This window comes from Arvicanthis niloticus, chromosome 20 (assembly GCF_011762505.2).
Source record: "Arvicanthis niloticus isolate mArvNil1 chromosome 20, mArvNil1.pat.X, whole genome shotgun sequence".
In the NCBI taxonomy this organism is placed as follows: domain Eukaryota; kingdom Metazoa; phylum Chordata; class Mammalia; order Rodentia; family Muridae; genus Arvicanthis; species Arvicanthis niloticus.
Genome location: NC_047677.1, coordinates 23,110,043 through 23,134,438, shown reverse-complemented (window position 1 = coordinate 23,134,438; position 24,396 = coordinate 23,110,043). Strand labels below are relative to the sequence as shown.

Sequence of the window (24,396 nt, the reverse complement as noted above, 5' to 3'; positions counted from 1 at the left end):
ACCAAAAACAATGAGGCAAGAAACATATTTATTTCTCAATTCAAGTGATACAGCATCATAAGGAGAAGGGAGAAACTGAAGCTAAGAACCTAAGCAGAAATAAGGAAGAATGCTGCTTATTGATTTGCAGCTCATACCTTGCTCACTCTGCTTTTTTATACAACCTAGGACCTCCTGCCCATAGCTGGCACTGCCAAGAGTGGTCATGACCCTGTCACATCAATCATTAATTGAGAAAATGTCTCACAGACTTATCTACATCCAATGGGATGATGACATTTTCACAACTAACATTTGTCTTCCAAGATAACTCTAGTTTCTATCAAGCTGAAAGAACACAAATGGCTCAGGCTCTAAAATCAATAATTGACAAATGGGACCTCATGAAACTGAAAAGCATCTGTAAGGCAAAACAAAAGGCAATAGGACAATACAACAACCTATAGATTGGGGAAAGATCTTCACTAAACCTACATCTTATAGAGAGCTAACATCCAAAATATACAAAGAACTCAAGAAATTAGACTCCAAAAAAAAAAATAACCTAATTTTAAAATGGAATATAGAGCTGAACAAAGAATTCTCAGCTGAGGAATCTCAAATTGCTGAGAAACACCTAAAGAAATGTTCAACATAGTCATCACGAAAATGCAAATCAAAACAACCTTGAGATTCCACCTTACACCAATCACATGGCTAATATCAAAAACTCAGGGGACAGAAGATACTGGTGAGGATGTGAAGAAAGAGAAACACTCCTCTATTGTTGGTGGGATTGCAAACTGGTACAACCACTCCACAATTCAATTTGGTAGTTTCTTACAAAATTGGAAATAGCACTACTGAAGACCCAGCAATATCACTCTTGGGAATATACACAAAAGATGTTCCACCACACCACAAGGACATGTGCTCCACTATGATCATAGCAGCCTTATTTGTAATAGCCAGAAGCAGAAAACAGCCCAGATGTCCCTGAACTGAAGAATGGATACAGAAAATGTGGTTTATTTATACAATGGAGTACTGACTATTCAGATATTAAAAACAAGGACATCATAAATTTTGCAGGCAAATGGATGGAACTAGAAAATATAATTCTGAGTGAGGTAACCCAGACCCAAAAAGACATGCATGGTATGTGCACATTGAGAAGTGGATATTAGCCAAGAAGTTCAGAATACAACTCACAGAGTGTAGAAAGCTTAGCAAGAAGGAAAGCCCAAGTGTGGGTATCTGAAAACCACTTAGAAGTGGAACCAAATAATCATGGGAGGCAGAGGGAGGGAAAAAACTGGGTGAAAGAAGGAAGGAGGAAAAAAGAGCAGGATCAGATATGGGGAGATACAGAAGGGACTCCCAGAGAGATAGACAGATGAATCAAAATGTGCAACAGTTGGGGTCAGGAGGCAGGAGGAGCCTCTAGAAAGCCCTAGAGATCTGGGATGTGAGAGGCTGCTGAAACTCAATGGTAATAATATTAGAAGGAATGCACAGCAGTGAGAAAATGGAACCTAAAGGGACCACCTCCCATAGATAGATATGGCCTGTTGAGGCAGAGAACCACTCACCCATCTTCAAAAATTTTAGCCCAGTATTGTTCCTGTCTAAAGAAAATGCAGGGACAAAAATGGAGCAGAGACTGAAAGAAAGAAAACCCAGTAACTGGCCCAACTTGAAATTCATCCCACAAGCACACTCCAAATACTGACACTATTAATGAAGCCATATTTTACATGCAGACATGAGCCTGGCATGGCTGTCCTCTAAGAAGCTCTACCAGCCACTGACTGAGACAAATGCAGATACTTACATCAAACCATCAGATTGAGGTCAATTAATATGGAAGAGTTGAAGCAGTGAAAGAGCTGAAGAGGATTGCAACCCCATAGGAAGAACAGTATCAACTAACTCAGATTCCTCAGAGCTCCCAGAGACTAAGCCAAACACCAAGGAGCATATATAGGCTGGATCATGGCTCCTGGCATATGTGTAACAGAGGACTGCCTTGTATGGCCCTAGAGGGAGAAGTTGTGCTTAATTTTGTGGAAATTTGATGCCACTGGGAAGACTGGTGCTGGTGAAGGTGAGGTGAGGGTGAAGTGGGATGGGTGCATACGTGGGCAGATGGGAGAGCACCTTCTCAAAGGTGGGGAGGAGGAAGGAGTGTGTAAAGAACTCGAGGAGGGGGGACCTGGAAGGGAAGCAGCTTTTGGAATGTCAATAAAAATAATTTAGTAAAGAAAATAAATAGAAAAACTACCCAGAACATATGAAGTTATACTGTATAGCTACAGTAATGTTAAATAATGAATAAATAAATAAATAAATAAATAAAATGGTGCTTTTTTATATTCCAATATTACACAGTGATCATTGACTAGAATTGAAGACCTACATATAAGCCCACACTCATAGCTATCTGATTTTTGACAAAAAAAAAAAAAAAAGAAACAACACACATTTGAGAAAAGACAGAAGATGAAGAGATGGCTCAGCCCTTAAAGGCTAGGCTCACAACCTGTTGGGAGCCGCGTGAGCGTGACAGAATTCGCCATTACAAGATGGCACGGGCATCCTGTCCTCCCACTAGTAAACAACTAACTGCGCAGGTGCAAAAGGCAAAAAGCGCGCCAAAGTCACTGCCCATCCCGGGGTGTATTATGGGTAATGAGTGAACAGCCAATCAAAAGTGAACACGTCACTCTAGGGTGTATATAAGCAGTGCCTTTTCCGGGCTTTGGGTCTTTCTGCTTCTGCTGATACAAGAATAAAGCCTCGCTGTAGTAACCACCCAAACACCGCCTCACGTGTCTCTTTCACGGGCGAAGGGGACACGGAGGGGCTCGGAACATCTGGCGTCGAAACCCGGGATCTTCAAGGCACCACAGAAGAACCCCCAAGACTCGGGGCGGGTTAAAAGACTACAGGAACGAGGTACGTCTCTGAGAGATATGCCTGGGGTGGAAGCCTTCATTGCGAGCGGACTTTCACTCACCGCCGCCACTCCACTAGCTAGCCTCTTGTTTGCATTGCTTTTGCTTTCAGCTATTAGTGCAAGTCAAGAGGTTTCAGGAGAGGACCACCCTAGCATACCAGAACCAGAGCGTGTTAGCTGGCATCAGGCCAAGGAGCCTGAAGATCAGGCCAAGGAGCCTGGGGATCAGGCCAAAGAGCCTGGAGAAAGAAAAGAGTACTCAAAAGAAACAAGGGCTACTGCAGAGCCTATTAAGGTTAAGGACCCTCCACCGGTTGGTGGAGAGAGAGTGGAGGACAAAAGGACCCCCCCCCCCTTTATGGCAGAATCTTTGGGGAACCAGAGCAAGCAATGCCAGTGATAGAACAGATGATCTTTAAAAATGCCACAGCTGAATGCCATGCAACCATTGTCCCTCGTAGGAACAAGGGGCTACAAGGCTGGCTGAGAGCCTGTCGCGGCCTGGGAGGCCTCCTCACTAAGGCAGGACTTTCAGCAGCAAACTTAGAAATGGCTGCGGCCCTTCTCCAAGGTCAGGGACACAATAGGCCCCCGCCATGGCCGGGGAGGGGAGCTGTTTGTGTTTATTCCACAGGTGAAGACAATCCAATTTGGGTCCCTACGCAGCTGGTGCAGATTGTAAAGAATGAAGCTAGACTGCAAGATGACAGCTCTGATTCTCCTGATACTGATGTTTGATTTGGGGATAAGTATACCACTATGGGCCATAGTTAGATCTTGGCCTGTTCCCATGCCAGTACATTCAAATTCTGCAGTGCTGCCATTGTTTACAGCTATTGAGTGTTACTTGGTTGCCCCGTCCTCACGGCGCACCCGCCAGCAGCCTGAGTTATATAATGCTAAAAGTTTTCCATTAAATTTTACACTTTGTTTTGTGGCAGCAAAACTTTATAGCATAAAGGTAATCTACTTGGTGTTGATTTTAGAGAAAATAGATTGCTTACATCATTAAAGATTGGTTTTGTTTCTCAAAAATATGGTTATACTCTAATATTACAAAAGAGGCTTAAAAACATAGTTAAACTGCCAATATTCCATTGGCTACAGTTGGTAGTTCAACCAAGAGTTTGAAAATTTTTGATTTGCCTATGTTTATAGAGAAAAGACACAACACGTGTCTTTTAAAGTTTACAGTTTAAATTTAAGGTTTAAAGTTAAAGTTAAAGTCAAATTCCCACATTTCAGGCCTAGCCAAGCCTCAGAGAACAGGCCGGAGGTAGGTTAAGTGCATTTACATTTGAATTAAGACAATGCAGACTGAGCTCTGCAGCTCAGGTGCCAAAAGTTCCTTTTGTCCTGGGTCTTCATGACCAGGTCCTAGAAATGTGTTTACTGGAATTCATCTTTTGTCTTCATTGTTTCTTGTGAGAAGAGGGATAAATCTAAGACCCAAAGACTTTACAACAGTCTGTGGGCTAAAAGTTATGATTATGCTGGAGACATTAAAATTATGCCGACTTCCCTCCATGAGTATAACTGTACCTGCTGATAAAATATTGTTCAAATTGTTTTAATTTCTTTATATTCAAAGTTGTTAAAAATGAGATGCTTTGGATTCCTCTAATATATGTAACAATTATTAGAGAATAAGGTTGGCTTTTATCCGATATATTCATTGGACTAAAAAAAATTGGTTATTAAATTAATCCAAAATAAAGTTCAAATTTAAGATTTATACAGCCTAACTTGCCTACTCCAGCTGCCATTTCAGTAAATGCTTATAGAATTATTATAGATATAAAAGATGTTTTTATACCATCCCTTTACATTTCTGGTAAAGGTGAGAGGTTTACAGTCAGTAAATTTATTCATAATTTTTAAGAGCCCATGAAGTGATATTTGTTAGAAATAATTGCTTCAGAAAATGGTTAATTGTATTACATTTTATATATATAAATATTGTTGTTGCTTTAATACAAAAAAATTAAGAGGTTAAATCTTTTAGTGTATATTATTCATTGTGTGATACTTTATTAGTGGATTTCTCTAAAGAAGTTTTTTCCGCAAGCCTTTGCTCCAATATAATGAGCTTTAAAAAATTTTTTAGAGTACTTGTTGCTCCAAAAAAGATTCAAAGACAGTGTCTTTCAATATTTGAGACCTCATTTATATCCTAATCAGATTGTGGCACAGAAAATTCAAATAAAAATAGATAGTTGGGGCTAGAGAGATGGCTCAGCCATTAAAGGCTAGACTTATAATTTAAAATATAAAAGCTGAACTCCCAGCAACCACATGGTGGCTCACAACCATTTGTGGTGGGGATCTAACGCCATCTTCTGGCTTGTGAGTGTACATGCAAAAAGAAAATGGTTTACTTTTAATCTTTTTTTGCTCTTAGTGATTTTTAAAAGTTGTTTAGAGATATTAATTGGCTAAAACCTCATCTTAAGCTTACCATAGGAGGATTTAAACCTCTGTTTGATATTTTCAAAGGGATGCAAGTCCTAATTCCCCTTGACAATTAACTAATAAAAGATAGATAGCTTTGCTGAAAATAAAGTAAGCTGTTAGTTATCAACAGATAAATTATATAGACTATAATAAATTGTTGGCTGTTTGTGTTATTACTACTCTTATGTCCACAATAGCCTTTTGACAAAAGAAACCATTAATATGGATTTGTCTTTCTTCATTTACAAATAAAGTTTATATGATAAAATTCTAAAAACATTTTAGATAAAAGGTTTATTCTTTATTCCACATAACAATTAAATTGGTTATTGAATTATTAAATTTGGCCTATTACATGACAAACATTTTAGACAAATTTGATAATCATATGTTACAGTTTTTCTCTATACATGCTTTTATGTTTCCTAAAATTTACTATGCATGCAGACCATAGAAAAAATGTTTGCTATATTTACTATATTTACAGATGCCTCATCTATTGAGAAGACAGTATATGTAATTAAATCATATGTGTATTTTCTTGAGTTTACCCTGCTTCAACACAATTAAATTATGTGTTGTAGCCACTGTTTAGAATGTTTTAAAAAGGTGTATCTGCCTTTGTCTTGTTGAATGGTATATTTCATGAAGTACAAAATGTTTCAGCTACACGATCTAATATCTCTAGCCATTTGAATAACATTAAAATTAATAAGGTGTTTAGGAATACATCTGCACAACCGGTGTCGGTGTGTGTGGACCCCCCATTTTTCTTTATGTTATCCAACTTTCAAAATAATTCTGATATCTTGGATTGTAAGAATGTTACATGCCTTTTGGCACAGTGCTGGAATGGATCACTAGACCTAGCCTTGGTTGTGCACGTGCCTACCTTTGTGCCCATCCCAGTAGAAGCTGATCCTGAAACTTTCCCTACTACATCATTATTGAGACATAAAAGAGACATTTGGCATTACTGCAGCCATTATCACTGCTATTACTATCTCTGCAGCTGCAGCTGTGACAGCCGGCACAGGCATGGTTAATAAAGTTACAGCAGCTACTGTTGTTAATCAAATTTCAGAAAAGACCTCTGAGGCTTTGACCATTCTACAGAAAGTGGATGCATACCTGGCATCAGGCATCCTGTTGGTCAATCAGAGAGTGGATTTGCTCCAAGCCCATGTGGAACAGCTCATGGATGTGGTTCAAATGAGCTGCATGTCAGCAACCCCACATCTAGGTATTATACCTCTGAGATTTATGAATGATACATTTATTCAAAGCCATAATCTTTCTGCTTATTTACAAGGGAATTGGACTGGGGAGTTGGACCAGGTGCAGCAGCAATTGCAGATCTGGATCTCGAGCCTTAATGGAACATGAGTAGACCCCGTTACCCCTGGCAATTTTACTTCTTGGCTTACCTCTGCCTTTTCCTTCTTTCTTAAAGGGTGGGGATAGGCCTGTTTGGTGCAGCCCTATGTTATGGATTAGTGTTCATGTTATGATTGGTCTGTAAGCTCAGAGCCCAACAAAAACGTGACAAGGTTGCTATCGCCCAAGCACTCGTAGCCTTGAGCAAGCATCTCCCCCTGAAATTTGGCTATCTAGGCTAAGAAAGTAGCTGATGACTGAGACCCTCAGTCGATGCACCCCAAGGGTTCAGCCCATTGCACTGGGTCGATGAGAGGTCTATGTCTAGCCAGCCCTTGCCTGAATAACTGTGGTACCTGAATATCTAGAGGTGTTGCGAGTGGGTACTCGACAGGGAATGTTCCACAAGTGTGGATAGATTTCCTGAAAGTATGCCTGATTGCACAAAGGTTTGATGCCAAAACACCTCCCCTGGTGGCGCCCCAGGGTGGAGGCTCCCTTTCCCCGCCAAAAGGCATCAAGATGGGTATGGAAAGTATTCCTCATTGCACGACAATGAGAGAAGAAACCCATTATAATATCTCATTTTGCACAAGGGATCAGGCCTCTGCTTTCCCTCACTGAGTTGGTGCCGCCCTTGATAGGCAATAGGCTGTTCCATCTTAAATATATAGATAGGAGGAGATGTTGGGAGCCGCGTGCACATGACAGAATTCGCCATCACAAGATGGCGCGGGCATCCTGTCCTCCCACTAGTAAACAACTAACTGCACAGGTGCAAAAGGCAAAAAGCGCGCCAAAGTCACTGCCCATCCCGGGGCGTATTATGGGTAATGAGTGAACAGCCAATCAGACATGAACACGTCACTCTAGGGTGTATATAAGCAGTGCCTTTTCCAGGCATTGGGTCTTTCTGCTTCTGCTGATACAAGAATAAAGCCTCGCTGTAGTAACCACCCAAACACCACCTCATGTGTCTCTTTTGAGGGCGAAGGGGACACAGAGGGGCTCGGAACATCAACCAAACATGAAAGAAAAAAAGACAGCATCTTCAATTTATGGTGCTTGTCAAACTAGATAGCTACAAGAAGAACAAAACTAGATTCCTATTTCTCCATGGCATAAAGCTCACCTGCAAATTGATTGATCACATACACATAAGATCGGATACATTAAATGTGATAGAGGAGAAAGGTGGGACAGGAAAGGTCTTCTGAACTGGATCCGGATAGCACAAGGAATAAGTGGGACTTCATGAATAGGTTTCTGTACAGCAAAGGACACTATCATTTGAGTAAAGAGGTAGTCTAAAGAATAGGAAAACTTCACCAGCCATACAGTTGACAGAGGATTAGTATCTAGGATATACAAAGAACTAAAAGAAAAACAAAAATAAAATACTAAACACCATAGGAAAAACAATGCAGTTGAACTAAACAGAGTTCTCAAAAGACAAAACAGAAGAGGCTAGAATATGTTTTTATAAATACATCTGGGCAGCACAAACTGTACTTTAGTGAAAGAGAAAATATAGGTTACAAACTTGAGTAGGTAGGAAAGGGAGGTGGAACTTAGAGGAGTGGGGTAAGAGGTCAGTGTGATTAATTTGGGGAAATTTTTCACAGAAATAATAAAATGACACAAATAGGAATCAAAAAGCATACTCTGAAAAGGACCCCATTAGCTTAAGAAGTAATGGGAAGAGTGGTAAAAGGATCACATCAAATTCAGGGTTTTGTGCAGCAAAGTAAATAATCTGATGAGTTAAGAGACAATCTTCAGAATGGAAAACAAACAACCAACCAAAAACAACACATAAGTCACAGTGTTTAGTATCTAGGAAACATAAAAATGTAAAAAAAAAAAAAAAAAAAAAAAATACACCCAAATCCAAATCATCTAGTCAGTAAAGGAGCTACTGAGATAAGTAGACAGTTCTCAAAAGAAGAAAGACAAATAGTCAATGAACATTTGAAAAAAATATTCAAAATCCCTATCATCAGAGATATGCAAACTGCAACTCTTTTAAGACTAGATATCATTCAACTCATCAAGAAAACAAATGTTCTTTACTCTTCTTTTCTTTTCTCTTCCGTTCTTTTCTTTTTTAACTAATGGGTTATTTTATTTATTCACATTTCAAATGCTGTCCTCCTTCCAGGTCTTCCCTACACAATGCCCCCATCCTATTCTCCCTCCTCTTTGCTATTTAACCTACTCCTGTCTCACCCCTCTAGCATCCCCCTATGCTAGGGCAACAAGCCTCTATTGGACAAAGGGCCTCCCCTCCCATTGGTGCCAGATAAGGCAATCCTCTGCTACATATGTACTTGGAGCCATGGATCCCTCCCTGTATACACTTTGGGTGGTAGTTTATTTTGGGGGAGGTCTGGGGGTCCAATTAGTTGATACTGTTGTCTTTCCTATGGGGTTGCAATCTCCTTCAGCTCCTTCAATCCTCCCCCTAACTCTTCCATTAGGGTCTGCAGGGTCAGTCAAATGGCTGGCTGTGAGTATCTGCATCTGTCTTAGTCAGATGCTGGCTGAGACTCCCAGAGGATAGCCACATTAGCTTCCTGTCTGTGAGCACTTCTTACCATCAGCAATAGTGTCTGGGTTTGGTGTCTGCAGATGGGATGTATCCCAAGATAGGGTAGTCTGTGGATGGCCTTTTCTTCACATTCTGCTCCACTTTTTGTTCCTAAGTTTCCATTAGACAGGAACAGTTCTGGGTTAAAAATTTTGAATTAGGTGGGTGGTCCCATTCCTCAACTCAGGGTCTGTGTCTATCTACTGGAGATTCTTTTCAGGTTCTATCTTCCATCTGCTGGGTATTTTGGCTATTGCCATCCCTGTTTAATCCTGCAAACCTCTTGCTTTCCTGTGGCTTCCCCCAACACCAGATCCCCACCCCCCCACTGCTACATCTTTCTATTCATATTCCTGACCCTCTGGACTTCTCTCCTGTCTCTTCCCACCTGATTCTGCCACTCCTTTTCCCCTCCCTCTCTTCTCTCCCTCCCAGATCTCTCTCTCCCTCTACTGTCTCCCTCTCTTCACCTCCCTACCCCCCTCTACCTCTCTACCTCCATATATCTATCTCCCTCCCTCTACCTTCCATGATTATTTTGTTCCTCCTTCTAAGTAGAACTGAAGAATCAACAATTGGTCATTATTATTAACATTTCATATCTGTGAGTTGTATAATGGCCACTCAGAGTTTGGGGCTAAAATCTATTTCTCAGTGACTACATACCTTTTGGGTCTGTGTTACCTCCCTCAGAATGATATTTTCTACCATCCATTTGTATGCAAAATTAATGACTTTCTCATATTAGCTGAGTAGTACTACATTGTGGAAATGTAACACATTTTCTGTATCCATTCCTCAATCGAGGGACATCTAGGTGGTTCCAGTTTCTGGCTATTGTAAATAAGGATGCTATGAACATGGTTGAGCATGTGTTCTCATTATATGTTAGAGCATCTTTTGGGTATATAGCTGGATCTTCAGGTAGAACTATTTCCAATTTTCTGAGGAACCGCCAGGTTAATTTCCAAAGTGGTTGTACCAACTTGCAATTCTACCAGCAGTGGAGGAGTCCTCTTTCTCCACATCCACACCAGCATTTCACGCTGTCTGAGTTTTTCATCTTAGCCATTCTCACTGTTTGAGCTGGAATCTCAAGGTTGTTTTGATTTGCATTTCCCTAATGAGTAAAGATATTGAACATATCTTGACTTCTTCCTTTCCAATTTGTATAACTTTAACCTCCTTTTATCGTCTATTTGCTCTAGCTATAACTTCTAGGACTATATTGAATAAATAGGAAGAGAGTGGACAGCCTTGTCTTGTCCCTTATTTTAGTGGGATTATTTCAAGTTTCTCTCCATTTAATTTGATGTTGACTATTTGTTTGCTGTATATTCCTTTTATTATGTTTCAGTATATGCCTTGAACTCCTGGTCTTTCCAGAATATAGAAATCTTACAAATTAATAAGATAATTCATTTGAAAAGTAGGCAGAAACAGGAATAGATAGTTCACTAAAGATTACATATGAATAATCATTGGAATAACATTATTTATTATCAGAAAAATAGACATTAAAGCCACAGTGTAGTACTATTTTACACCCCACAAAAAGACCACCATCATAATAGCAATTAGCAGTTGAAAAGAATGTGGAGACAATGAAATAGGTATGTGCACAGTGTATGGTAATTTAAAATGTTTATTTATGTACTTCCTGTCTGAGCCAGTGTCCTGAGAAGATCTTGAGCATGATCTCCACACTCAGAAATTAGGGTAATGACACCTTCATTATAGTCACAAATAATATAAAATATCTTACTGTGACTCTAACCAAACAAATAAAAGATCTGTATGACAAGAATGTCAAGTGTTTGAAGAAAGAATTAGAAGATGATCTCAGAGGATGGAAAGATCTCTCATGCTCATAGATAGGCAGAATTAATATAGTAAAAATGGTCATCTTGCTGAAATAAATCCACAAATTCAATGAAATCCTCATCAAAATTCCAACTCAATTCTTCACAGAGTTAGAAAGAGCAATTCTCAAATTCATTTCAAATAACAAAAACCCAGGACAGAAAAACTATTCTCATCAATAAAAAACTTCTGGGGGAATTACCATCCTTAAGCTGTATTACAAAGCAATAGTGAAAAACCTGCATGGTATTTGTACAGAGACAGGCAGGTAGATCAATGGAATGGAATTGAAGACCCAGAAATTAATCCACACACCTATGGTAAACTAATCTTTGACAAAAAAGCTACAACCATCCAGTGGAAAAAAGACAGCATTGTCAACAAATGGTGCTGGATCAACTGAAGGTCAGCATGTAGAAGAATGAAAATTGACCCATTCTTATACCCTTTTACAAAGGTCAAGTCCAAGTGAATCAAAGACATCCACATAAAATGAGATACACTGAAACTACTAGAAGAGAAAGTGGGGAAGAGACTTGAACATATGGGCACAGGGGTAAATTTATGCTCTGAGATCAAGAATTGACAAATGGGGCCTCATAAAATTGTAAAGTTTCTGTAAGGCAAAGGACACTGTCAATGGGACAAAATGGCAACCAATAGATTGGGAAAAGATCTTTACCCATCCTACACCTGATAGAGGGCTAATATCCAATATATACAAAGAACTCAAGAAGTTAGACTACAGAGAATCAAATAACCCTATTTAAAATGGGGCACAGGGCTAAGCAAAGTTCTCAACTGAGAACTTGAAAAATTCTCAACTGAGGAAACTTGAATGGCAGAGAAGCACCTAAAGAAATGTTCAATATCTTCAGTTATCAAGATCAAAACAACCCTGAGATTCCAACTCACACCAGTCAGAATGGCTAAGATCAAAAACTCAAGTGACAGCGAATGCTGGTGAGAATGTAGAGAAAGAGAAACACTCCTCCATTGTTGGTGGAATTGCAAACTGGTACAACCACTCTGGAAATCAGACTGGAGATTCCTCAGAAAATTTGACCGAGTATTACTGAGAATCCAGCTATACCACTCCTGGACATATACCCAAAAGATGCTCAAATATATAACAAAGACACATGTTCTACTATGTTCATAGCATCCTTATTTACATAGCCAGAAGCTGGAAAGAACCCAGATGTCCTTCAACAGAGGAATGGATACAGAAAATGTGGTACATTTACGCAACGAAGTACTACTCAGCTAATAAAAACAATGAATTCATGAAATTCTTAGGCACTTGGATGGAACTAGAAAATATCAAACTGAGTGTAACCCCATCAAAAAAGAACACAGATGGTATGCACTCACTGATAAGTGGATATTAGCACAAATGCTTGGAATACCCAAGATACAATTCACAGACCAAATGAAGCTCAAAAGGAAAAAAGACCAAAGAGTGGATGCTTCAGTGCTTCATAAAAGGGGAAACAAAATACTCACAGGAAAAAAATATGGAGACAAAGTGTGAAGCAGAGACTGAAGGAAAGGCTATCCAGAGACTGCCTCATCTGGAGATCCATTCCATATACAGTCACCAAACCCCATACTATTGTGAATGGCAAGAAGTGCATACTGACAGGAGACTGATATATTTGCCTCCTGAAAGGCTCTGCCAAAGCCTGATAAATACAGAGGAGGATGCTCACAGCCAACCATTGGATGTAGGCTGTCCCACATAAATTGCTAATTTAAAAAATGCCTTACAGTCTTCCAGTCTGGGCCTGAGCACTGAGCAGATCCCGGGTGGCAGCTCTGCCCCCAATCTCTAAAAACTCAATGGAAGCAGGGATCCCAGGTGCTCTAACCCTGATATTATCTTAGGTAAGCAGACAGCAGCGCTCACCCCAAACAGGGAGTAACTGGGATCCACTAGGACCCAGGAAGTCACTCCTGGACCAGAGCACTGAGAAGATTTTGGACCCCAGCTCTTACCCCAGTAGTAACACCCACTGCACACTGTTCTGATAAATCCATGATAATAGGAAAGACAGGCTCCAGTCAGAGACAGGGCTGGTAGCACTAAGGAGATCCAGATGGCAAAAGGCAAGCGCAAGAACATAAGCATCATCAACCTAGGGTATTTGGCATCAGTAGAACCTAGTTCTCCCACACAAGAAAATCCTGAATTCCCCATAGTACTAGAAAAGCAAGATTTAGATTTAAAATCACTTCTAATGATGATGATAAAGGACTATAAGAAGGACATAAATAACACTCTCAAAGAATTTAAGAAGAACACAGGTAGACAGGTAGAAGCCCTTAAAGAGGAAACACAAAAATCCCTTAAAGAATTACAAGAGAACACAACCAAACAGGTAAAGGAATTGAACAAAACCATCCAGGACATAAAAATAGAAGTAGAAACAATAAAGAAATCACAAAGGGAGGCTACCCTGGAGATAGAAAACCTAGGAAAGAAATCAGGAGTCACAGACACAAGCATCACCAACAGAATACAAGAGATAGAAGAGAGAATCTCAGGTACAGAAGTTACCATAGAAAATATTGACACAACTGTCAAAGAAAATGCAAAAAGTTCTTAACACAAACCATCCAGGAAATCCAGGACACAATGAGAAGACCAAACCTACAGATAATAGGTATAGATGAGAGTAAAGATTCCCAACTTAAAGGGCCAATAAATATCTTCAACAAAATTATAGAAGAAAACTTCCCTAATCTAAAGAACGAGATGCCCATAAACATACAAGAAGCCTATAGAATGCCAAATAAACTAGGCCAGAAAAGAAATACCTCCCGTCACATAATAATCAAAACACCAAGTGCACAAAACAAAGAAAGAATATTAAATGCAGTAAGGGGAAAAGGCCAAGTAACATATAAAGGCAGACCTATCAGAATTACACCAGACTTCTCACCAGATACTATAAAAGCTAGAAGATGCTGGACAGATGTCAAACAGACCCTAAGAGAACACAAATGCCAGCCCAGGCTACTATACCCAGCAAAACTCTCAATTACCATAGATGGAGAAACCAAGATATTCCATGACAAAACCAAATTTACACAATATATTTCCACAAACCCAGCATTACAAAGGATAATAACAGGAAAGCTTCAATACAAGGAGGAAAATTGTACCCTAGAAAGAGCAAGAAAGTAGTCCTCTTCTAATAAATCCAAAAGAAGATAGCCACACAAAGATAATTTCACCTCTAATAACAAAAATAACAAGAAGCAACAATCACTGTTCCTTAACATCTGTTAACATCAATGGGCTCAATCCCACAATTAAAACACATAGGCTAATAGATTGGATGCATAGACAGGGCCCAGCATTTTGCTGCATACAGGAAACCCACCTCAGTAACAAAGACAGACTCTACCTTAGAGTAAAAGGCTGGAAAACAATTTTCAAGCAAATGGCGCTAAGAAACAAGCTGAAGTAGCCATTCTAAAATCTCCAGCCCGAGAACACAAAGGGAGGAACTCATGGCTCCAACTGTACAGGTAGTTGAGGGTGGCCTTGCCAGGCATCAGTGGAAGTGGACAGCCCAGGTACCTGAAAGTTTGGATCCCCTAGTGTTGGGTAACTTCAAGAGCAAGGAGATTGGAATGAGAGGATGGTGGGAGCACACCCTCATAGTAATTGGAGGAGAGGGGTGGAGTAAGGGGTTAGGCATCAGTGAAAGTAGAGGGACTTGGTGCCTGAAAATGTGGATCCCCAAATGTTGGGGAATATCGAGAGCAGGGAGGTGGGAATGAGAGGAGGGTGGTAGTACCCTCTCATAGAAATTCCCAGAATTATATGGATTAGACATGACAGAGGCAGACCGCCAGAAGACTAGATTCCAGAATTCAAACAAAAATTATCTTGATACTAAAATTTGTTTTGAGAATTGTATATTGCAGAATATACAGCCTTGGTGTATCTACTCATCAAGTGAGGTGAGCAGACCTGCTCAATCCTCTAATGTCCTGGAATTGCAGCTGGATGCAGTGGAGACACAGACATCAGAGGCTTATAAACTTACTCTTCTCCCTGCCCCTCTTCTAATATCTCAACGCCCATAACCAGCTTGAAGAAGTTAATGAAGAGTCGGCAGCCCTATTCCCTGGGCTTGGGGACTGAGGTGGTTAATATTGGTCTGCCTTTCTAGGGAAAAGTAATGGTTTTGTTGGAACAGGGAGGATTAGCTAGGATTTATTTTATAGCCATAACCTAGTGGTAGAAATCTGTATAATTGTTATCAAGATGAAGTTATAATTTCTTAAATGGTACAAAATTTACTTTGATTTCAAATTTAAGGTTTCCTTGGTATCAGCTTCTTATTAATATAAAAGTAAGATTAATATTGTTACTTTCATAGGCATTGTGCCTATATAACACATTTAGGAATACAAGGCTTAGACCCAGTCCTTCTTTAACTTTTTTGAGATGGTTAGCCTGTGAGTTAAGGGCCTATAGGAAATTCATGGCTTTGAGTTTATTGTTAGGGTGTTGTCTATATTTTATTTAGCTGAGAGGAGTTAACAAACAATAGTCCAGATTGCCTTACATGGATAGTTGGTTTTCAAAACATCAGAAGTCCACAGAATTGACATTACAAACATTTCTGTATTAATGTTCATTTTGATTAGAGACTTGTCTGTTCCTGACAGCTTCCTGTCTTGGATTCTAAGAAGAAATTGGGCATCTTTGGAGTTATTCCAGTTGTGGTGAGACAGCCACTAGGCAAGAATTGCCTCTTTTCATTTACAAACAAATTACTTTCCAGAAAAGGACACACTTGCGGAATAGTCGACTGATTATATCTGCCAAGACAAAGTAATCATCCCTTAATAATTCTGCATCACTAAGGTCTGTCAGATGATCCTGGGCCAGAAGGCTGAAGATTGAATGCTCCAATGTTTTGTAGTATAGGGACTGACCAGGTGCTCAGCGGTCTCTATAATTTAGCTAAGTTTTAGAAGCTATGCTTTGTGCTTCCCATAATTTCAGTTAACTCAGTCATTCTGGATTTCTGATGGTTTGAAGACTTATAGTCTCATAGCCACTCTTGGCCATTTACTTTGAGAGAAAAAGTTTGAGAGGATAGTTTTCAGCTGACATTCATTCTAAAGCCAAGAAAAAAAGCCAGGTTCAGAATTAAGTCTTTTAGTTAGGAGGGACAACAGAGGTTCTGTTTAGTCAACAAAATGATGGACTGGGTATTAGGACTATCTTGTATCTTACTGACACAAATTGGTATAATTATGCTCTAATTGTATTCTAAGAGAAAAGTTTTATTTTAACAGGAAGGGTGATATGTAGGAAGAGCTAAGGTGGGAGGAGTAAGGAGAGGAGGAGAAGGAGAGGAGGACCTAGGTGACAAGAGAGGGGGAACATGGAGGTGAATGTTCACAGGTCTCCACCAGTCAAAGATAGTTGATATATCTAGATTGGGTATTGGGTTACACTTCTGATTGATATTGAGCATTACCAAACTTATAAAGCCTTTGATTAACATTTTTAAAATAGTATAAAAGCAAAAGAGGGGATGGGATAGGGGTTGTCTAGGGAGGGAAAATTGGGAAAGGGGATGGCATCTGAAATGTAAATAAAATATCCAATAAAGATTTTCAAAAAATAAAAGAAAATGCCTTACAGCTGAATCTTATGGAGGCTTTTTCTCAATTGAGTTTCTTTCCTTTCAGAAAACTCTAGATTGCATGCCAGGCTGATATAAGAGCAACCAACACATATGGTTACTTTTATATGAAATAACCAGAGCAGACAAGCCTACAGGGACATAGGCAGATAATGGCTTATTGGGAGTGATGTTTGGAAGCAGGTGGCACCACAAATGGATACAAAGATTCTTGATGGGATTATAAGACTGTTCTACAACTAAATTATAACTATTATTTCTTAACATGATGATGTCACAAACAATTGTGAACTTATACACCTAAAATGGGCACACTTTGGTGATTAAAAATTGTAACTCTGCAAAGCTTTCAAAAAATTTTAAATTTATTTTTAATATATTTAAATTTTATTTTATTTTATTATAGCTTATTTTTTAAAAATATAATAACATTGTTTTCCCTTTTCCTCTTACTTTTATCAGCCCCTCCCATAATTTCCCCTTTAAACTCATAGCCTCTTTGTGTTTAATTGTTATTATTACATTGATATGTAACCAAATAAACATATATAAATTTTCTTTAAAAAAGAAAATAAATGTTCTCAAATGTGTGCAGAGAGAATGCCATACACTGCAAATAAGATTATAACCTGGCGCATTTACTATAGAATTCAACATGAAGGTTTCATTTTTTTAAATACTAAAATAAAACTACTGTGTGACCTTGTGATAGTGTTTTCTAAATCAGCACAACATATAGACACTTAGACATCTATTTATATCTTTAAATTTTTTACAAGTATATGTATATGCATGTTACATCTGTCTCTGAATACACACATGCATGATTATATAGGTCAGAGGGTAATGTCTCATAGTGAGTTTCTTCTACCTTGTGGCTCCCAAGGATCAAACTCAAGTTGTCAGACAATTACCTTTACCATCTGAGCCCACTCACTAACACCATGAATCAATTTTTATAGCTTTAATTTTCATGGTAGCCAAAAAAAGAAAAAGACACAAAGTCCATCAATAGTTGATCGAATAGAGAAAAAAGTGGTACACAATGGAGTTTTGTACAGCAATAAGAAAAATTACAACAGGACACTTATATGAAAATGGATAGAACTGCATATCAATATGTTAGCTGAAATAAGATAGATTCACAAAGATAAACACTCCAAGTTTTCTTTTAAATGTAGAAAACAGACAAAATTATATACATGCATATGCATTTCTATGTGTGTTTGATCACAAAATAGACAGGAGCTCATGAGAAGGGCTTATGAAAAGTGAAGAATAAAGGTGTTTGTTGAACACACATAGTAAGAAAGCAGGCAGGGGTGGCAGGACTGACTGGAGAACAAAATGGAACTAGCTAGAGAAAAATGGTGGTTTAAGGACTGCGGAGGAGAAGGACAAGAAATGAGAAAATGTGATGATGTAAATAAAAGTGTTTGGGTATTCCAACCTAAGAAATTAGTAGAAAATAAGTTTAAGAAAAGAAAAAAAAAGGTAAAAAGGAGAAATTTTTTCTTTGAAGTGAAGCATGATGGCAAAGCAATCAAGGGTTTGAAGACACCAAGATGAGGGAAGGAGGAGGTGCAGTACAATGGACAAGTGGACAGAAAAAGAGATGATCTTCTAATTTGTTCTCAGAGAGGTTAATTTTTCATGATGAGAAGAGATGTGTTTAAATGTGTTGATTTCCTTTCCGAGTCTACATTAAGTATCAGTGCAGAGGAACTTGAAATGCTTTCCATATGAGAAGAACTACTAAGCTTTACACAGATTGATCCACAAAAGTCTCCCAATAACACAAAGCTGATCACTGTTGGGAACAAAGGAAGGGCTTTCTAAGCTTGCTGCTGCCTTATGTGTTTTTATTGTAAGTGATCATGTGAAATAAAGTTATATGGCTCATATGATAACTATGTCATAGTAATTAACTTATTTCCACAAATAACTTTGTTGTACAATAAACATGAAGGGACATAAAAAGTAAGACAACATGGTCAAGAAAAAATAAATATGATAATAGAAATACATGTTAAAAATACTGAAAATTTTCAACATAACTCTGGGTATTACATTCAAGGAGATTAAAATATAAAATTAAAAATTGTCCAAAACCCTTGATTCTGGCTGGAAATGTGTGTTAGTGGAACATTTGTATGAGACTCTGGTTTCAATCATAAGCATAGAAACAAACAAAACAACCAAATAACTAGATATTCAAGGTGACATACCAGATGAGACATTGAGGGCATCCACCATGGAAAACAGTGTAGATCTTCATAATTAAAAATAGCCCACCATATGATCAGTGACTAGGGTACTAGTTATATAGCCAATGAAATAGCATCACCATTTCAAACCCTTTTTAGCATTCAATGTTGTCCCACTTTCTCTATAGTCAAAGCATGCAATGGTTCGATATAGAAAAGAATAAAAATGTTATATATATATAATTTAAAAATACACTAAGAAAGGTAAAGACCCATTGATGAAAATAGATGAACCTTAAAACACCAAATTAAGTGAAACCAGCCAATGCAGAGAAATAGTTGCCACATCTCTCTCCCATGTAGAAAAACAAAAAGCAAAAAAACAAACAAACAAAAAAACTTGTCATTTTAATGTTTAACTATGATTACTAGGAATTACAATGGGTCCTGAGCAAAGAAAGGGTGAGAGTGTGAGAGAGTGATTGCCCATGCATGCTATGTTCATAGGTAGAAATACCACAACTAATCTAATAATACAAATGAAGGTTAATAATTTCTTAAAAAGGCAAGTCTACCCTAAATATTTAAGATTGTCTTTATTGACACAGGTAGCTATACTAGTAGGAATCCCAAGGGATGGATACAGAGAGAAGAGAGCCCAGAAACACACCAGTCAATAAAAGAGGACCTGGGTGTCAGGAACCTCCTTCAACAGGAAGACCAAGGAACAGTAATGTATGAGGATACCTGGTAGTGTGTGGTTTAAACTCAAAGATGAGAACTAATTTTGACACAACTTTCTCATCTTACCTTTTTCAAATCTTCATAGCTCAGGAACATTATATTGAAGTCATGTCTGTGCTCATACCAGCCTCTAATGTGATCAAACCAACGGCTTCCTAAAACTGAAGAGCAAGTTACTGAGTACCAAAGTGAAGGCATTACGCATACTGAACAAAAAACTCGATTTTTTTTCTTTTCTTCATTAGACTGTTGGAAAATAAAATGAAACCCAAATAATTGAATGTCTATATGACTACTTTTAAAAACTTATTTGTGTAGGCACAATATTTTTAAATACTGTGTAAAGTTTACTCTTGTGTTACTTAAATATGGCTTTGTTATGTTAATTCTTAAAATTCCTATATCAACTTTGCATGAACTTTCCTTCTCTTTCATTCTCTGCCTTGCCAATAAACTCTACCTAGCCAATACAAAGCTCTAGAAACAGAATAGGTGGGACTTCTGATTCTAAGAAAGTTAAAAACAGAAAGAGAGGAGGAGGAAGGAGATATGAGGGAAGTGGAGAAAAACATGTGGAGAAGAGAATGGAATCAAGAAAGATTGATAAATTTCAAGTAAGATGGGAATATAGTCTGAGAGGCAACCTGACTAACTTGGAGTTTTAGAATGGAATAATAATTGCTCAGTATTTTTCTCAAGGCAATTTTAATAAATCTTAGTCTTTCTGTGAGGTTATTGGTGAATTAGCTAGTTAAGAAATATAATTGCCAGATTAATTTATTGTTGATTTCCAGTTAAAGGAAAAAATGAAAAACTCAGTATTCCTCCAAGTGTATGCTATGCAGAGCACACATTCACTCTCAACTTTAGCTGTATAGCTCTTCCTATGCCATAAGCTAGGGGAAAATGAATAAAGTATTTGTAAACATCTTATGGTCTTACAAAATACCACCTAAATAACCCAGCATTGTAAAGTTAACAACTATCACATGGTCCTACCAATGGCTGAATAACTGTTCTGCATTAGGTTGGGTTGATCAAAATTATTACTCTATATATGCATCCCACTGCCTCCCTCATCTCTTTGATAAATGTTCCCTTCATTGAGATGGTTTAAGTGTCACCACTCCTTTTTAAATTAGTGAGAGGGATAAATGTTGTTACCTTTTCCATCTAGAAATTTTTCCAGATAATTGTCTATGGTATCTGTAGGTTCAAAGGTAACCACCCAATTTGAAAAATGAAAAAATGATATCAAAACATCTTTGGGATTTCTGTAAATATAAAGAGTCTGTAGAAAAAAAACACAAAGTTGCTTTAGTAGTTCTTAGTTATCCTAATAAATCCTGAACAATTACATAATTCATTTTCTAAAAAAAATCTTTATATTTATCCAGGTAATAGTTATGAAAATTTTATTAGTTATGAACTTGTTTTACACTATAAAACATAAATGAACATTTTTATTTACATAGTATTTCATATGCATACATGAAAACAAGTCAGCTTTCTAGAAATTATATTATTTGTAAAGTAGGTAAACACAGTGAGCACATTTTTAAGGCTACACCAGATGACATTGATTCAGTTATCTGATGTATTTGATATATAGTGAGGGTAGCACTGGAAATAAGTAGAAAATATTTTTAAATGAAGTATTATCTTGGTACATGCATCAACTGTACCCACATATAGAAAGAAAATTCTTGGGAGCTCCGTCTTCTTTCCAGCCCAGACCTCCACCTGCAATCATGGATCAGCAACCCACATGTCACCCCACATTGCTGCCTACTTCCAGGGAAACCTGCAGCTATCTGGGACAACCAGAGGCTTACTACTCCCAGAGAGACTACCAGAGCAGCCAACACCAGAAACAACCAAAGGTTGAAAGGCAAGTGCAAGAACAGAATCAACAGAAACCAGTACAATAGGCATCATCAGAACCCAGCAATCCCTGGATGCCATAACACACCTGAAAAGCAAGGTTTTAACCTTAAATCACATCTCATGAAGATGATGGAGGCCTTTAAAGAAGATATAAATAAATATCTTAAAGAAACTCATGAAAACATAATCAAGCAGATAGAAACAAATAAATCCCTTAAAGAAATACAAAGAAATATAATCAAATAGGTGAAAGAAATGAATAAAACAGTCCAAGACCTAAAAATGGAAATAGTACCAATAAAGAAAGCACTAATGGAGGCAACCATGGAGATAGAACACCTAGGAAATCAAACAAGAATTACAGACTCAAGCATCACCAACAGAATATAAAAGATGAAAGAGAAAATCTCAGGTGTAGAAGATACCATAGAAGAAAATGATACATTGGTCAACGAAAATGCCCAAAATTACACGAACAGAATCAACAGATGCTAGTGCAATATGACACCACCAGAAGCTAGCTCTCCTACTACAGGAAGGCCCAGATGCCCTAACGCATATGAAGAGCAAGACCTTAAATCTTATGTCATGAAGATGAAAGAGTAAAAATTTCTAACAAGAAAAAAATCCAGAAAATTTGGTACACTACGAAAAGACCAAACCTAAGAACAATAGGACTAAAAGAGGATGAAGATTTTTAGTCTAAATGGCCAGAAAAAAATCTTCAACAAAATCATAGACCAAAAAATTCCCTAACCTAAAGAAGGAGATGGTTATAAGCATAAAAGAAGCTTACAGAACACCAAATAAATTGGACCAGAAAAGAAAATACTTCTGCAACATAATAAAATGAAAACACTAAATGCACCAAACAAAGAAGGAATATTAAAAGTCACAAAGGAAAAGGGCCAAGTAACATAAACAGGCATACCTATCAGAACTTTACCTGACTTCTCAACAGAGACTATAAAAGCCAGATAATCTTACACATATGTCTTGCGTATCCTAAGAAACCACAGATGCCAACACAAACTACTATACCCACTGAAACTTTCAATCACCATAGATGGAGAAAACAAGACATTTCATGACAAAACCAACTTTTAAAAATATCTTTCTACTAATCCAGCCCTGTAGAGTATACTAAAAGAAAAATTCCAACACAATGAAGGTAACTACACCCAAGAAAACACAAGAAATTAATCATCTTACACCAAAACCAAAATAAGGAAAACACACACACACACACACAGTATCATCACCAACAACCAAATGACAGGAACTAACAACCATTTGTCATCAGTATCTCTCAACATCAATGGACTCCATTCACCAATAAAGAGACAAAGGCTAACAGACTGGATACTTAAATGGTGTCCATCAATCTGCTACATACAAAAACCTTACCTCAGCAACAAAACAGACACTACCTCAGAATAATGGGCTGGAAAAAGGTTTTCCAAGAAAATGGACTGAAGAAATAAACTGGAGTAGCCATTCTAATATCTAATAAAATACACTACAAGCCGAACATAATCAAAAGAGATGTGGAAGGACATTTCATACCCATTAAAGGAAAAATCCACCAAGATGGCACTTCAGTTCTGAACATCTATGCCCCAAATATGATAATACCCACATTCATTAAAAAAATTACTAAACCTCAAATGACACATTGAACCCTCCACAATAATAATGGATGACTTCAACACTCCACTCTAACCAATGGACAGGTCATTGAAAGAGAAACTAAACAGTGAAATGATTAAACTAATAGAGGTTATAATTCAAATGGATGTCACAGATATCTACAGAAACTTTCACCCCAAAACCAAATAATATAACTCTTCTCAGCACCTCATGAAACCTTATCCAAAACTGACCATATGTTTAGGAACAACATAAGCCTCAAAAGACATAAGAAGATTGAAATAAACTCTTGCATCTTATCATATCACCATAGAATAAGGCTGGATTTTAACAACAGAAACAACAGAAAGCCCACATATTATTAGAAACTGAACAACGATCTACTCACGGAAAACTTGGTCAGGGAAGAAATAAAGAAAATAAAGACTTTCTAGAAATCAGGAAAATAAAGACACAACATTCCCAAGTTTATGAAACACAATAAAAGCAGTGCTAAAAGAAAAATTGATAGCACTAAGTGCCTTCATAAAGAAATTGGAGAAGTCTTCTACTAGCAATTTAACAGCACACCTGAAAACTCTAGAACAAAAAAAAAAAAAAAAAGCAAACACACTCAAGAAGAGTAGATGGCAGGAAACAGTCAAACTCAGGGCTGAAATCAATCAATTAGAAACAAAGAGAACAATAAAAAGGATAAACAAAACCAAGAATTGGATCTTTGAGAAAATCAACAAGATAGACAAACTTCTAGCTAAAAATACCTAAAAGGCACAGAGGCAATATCCAAGTTAACAAAATTAGAAATGAACAGAGAAACATTATGACAGAAACTGAGAAAATTCAAAAAATCATCAAGTCTTATTTCAAAAGTCTGAGGTAGTAGACAAAATGGAAAATCTAAATTAAATGGATGATTTTCTAGACAGATACACCTTACCAAAATTAAATCACGATCTGGTAAACTATCTATGCAATCTTATAACCCCTGAAGAAATAAAACCAGTCATG

The 24,396-nt window shown here is 37.7% G+C and overlaps 1 protein-coding gene across 7 annotated transcripts in view; it reads right to left on the bottom strand.

Annotated features, from left to right (window-relative positions):
• LOC117724966 (amine sulfotransferase-like) overlaps positions 1 to 24,396 on the bottom strand; it is a 77,905-nt gene that overhangs the window by 40,903 nt on the left and 12,606 nt on the right. For 6 of the 7 annotated variants that reach the window (XR_013105440.1, XM_076917046.1, XM_076917045.1 and 3 more), the window contains 2 exons: positions 21,016 to 21,142; positions 19,918 to 20,012 (listed from right to left, as the gene is read on the bottom strand). Coding sequence is in view for 6 of the 7 variants with exons in the window: in XM_076917046.1 (XP_076773161.1) it covers positions 19,918 to 20,012; positions 21,016 to 21,142 (222 nt within the window). In the remaining variant the exon portion in view is untranslated. The remainder of the gene's footprint in view (positions 1 to 19,917; positions 20,013 to 21,015; positions 21,143 to 24,396) is intronic. The other variant, XM_076917047.1, reaches the window with a different exon arrangement.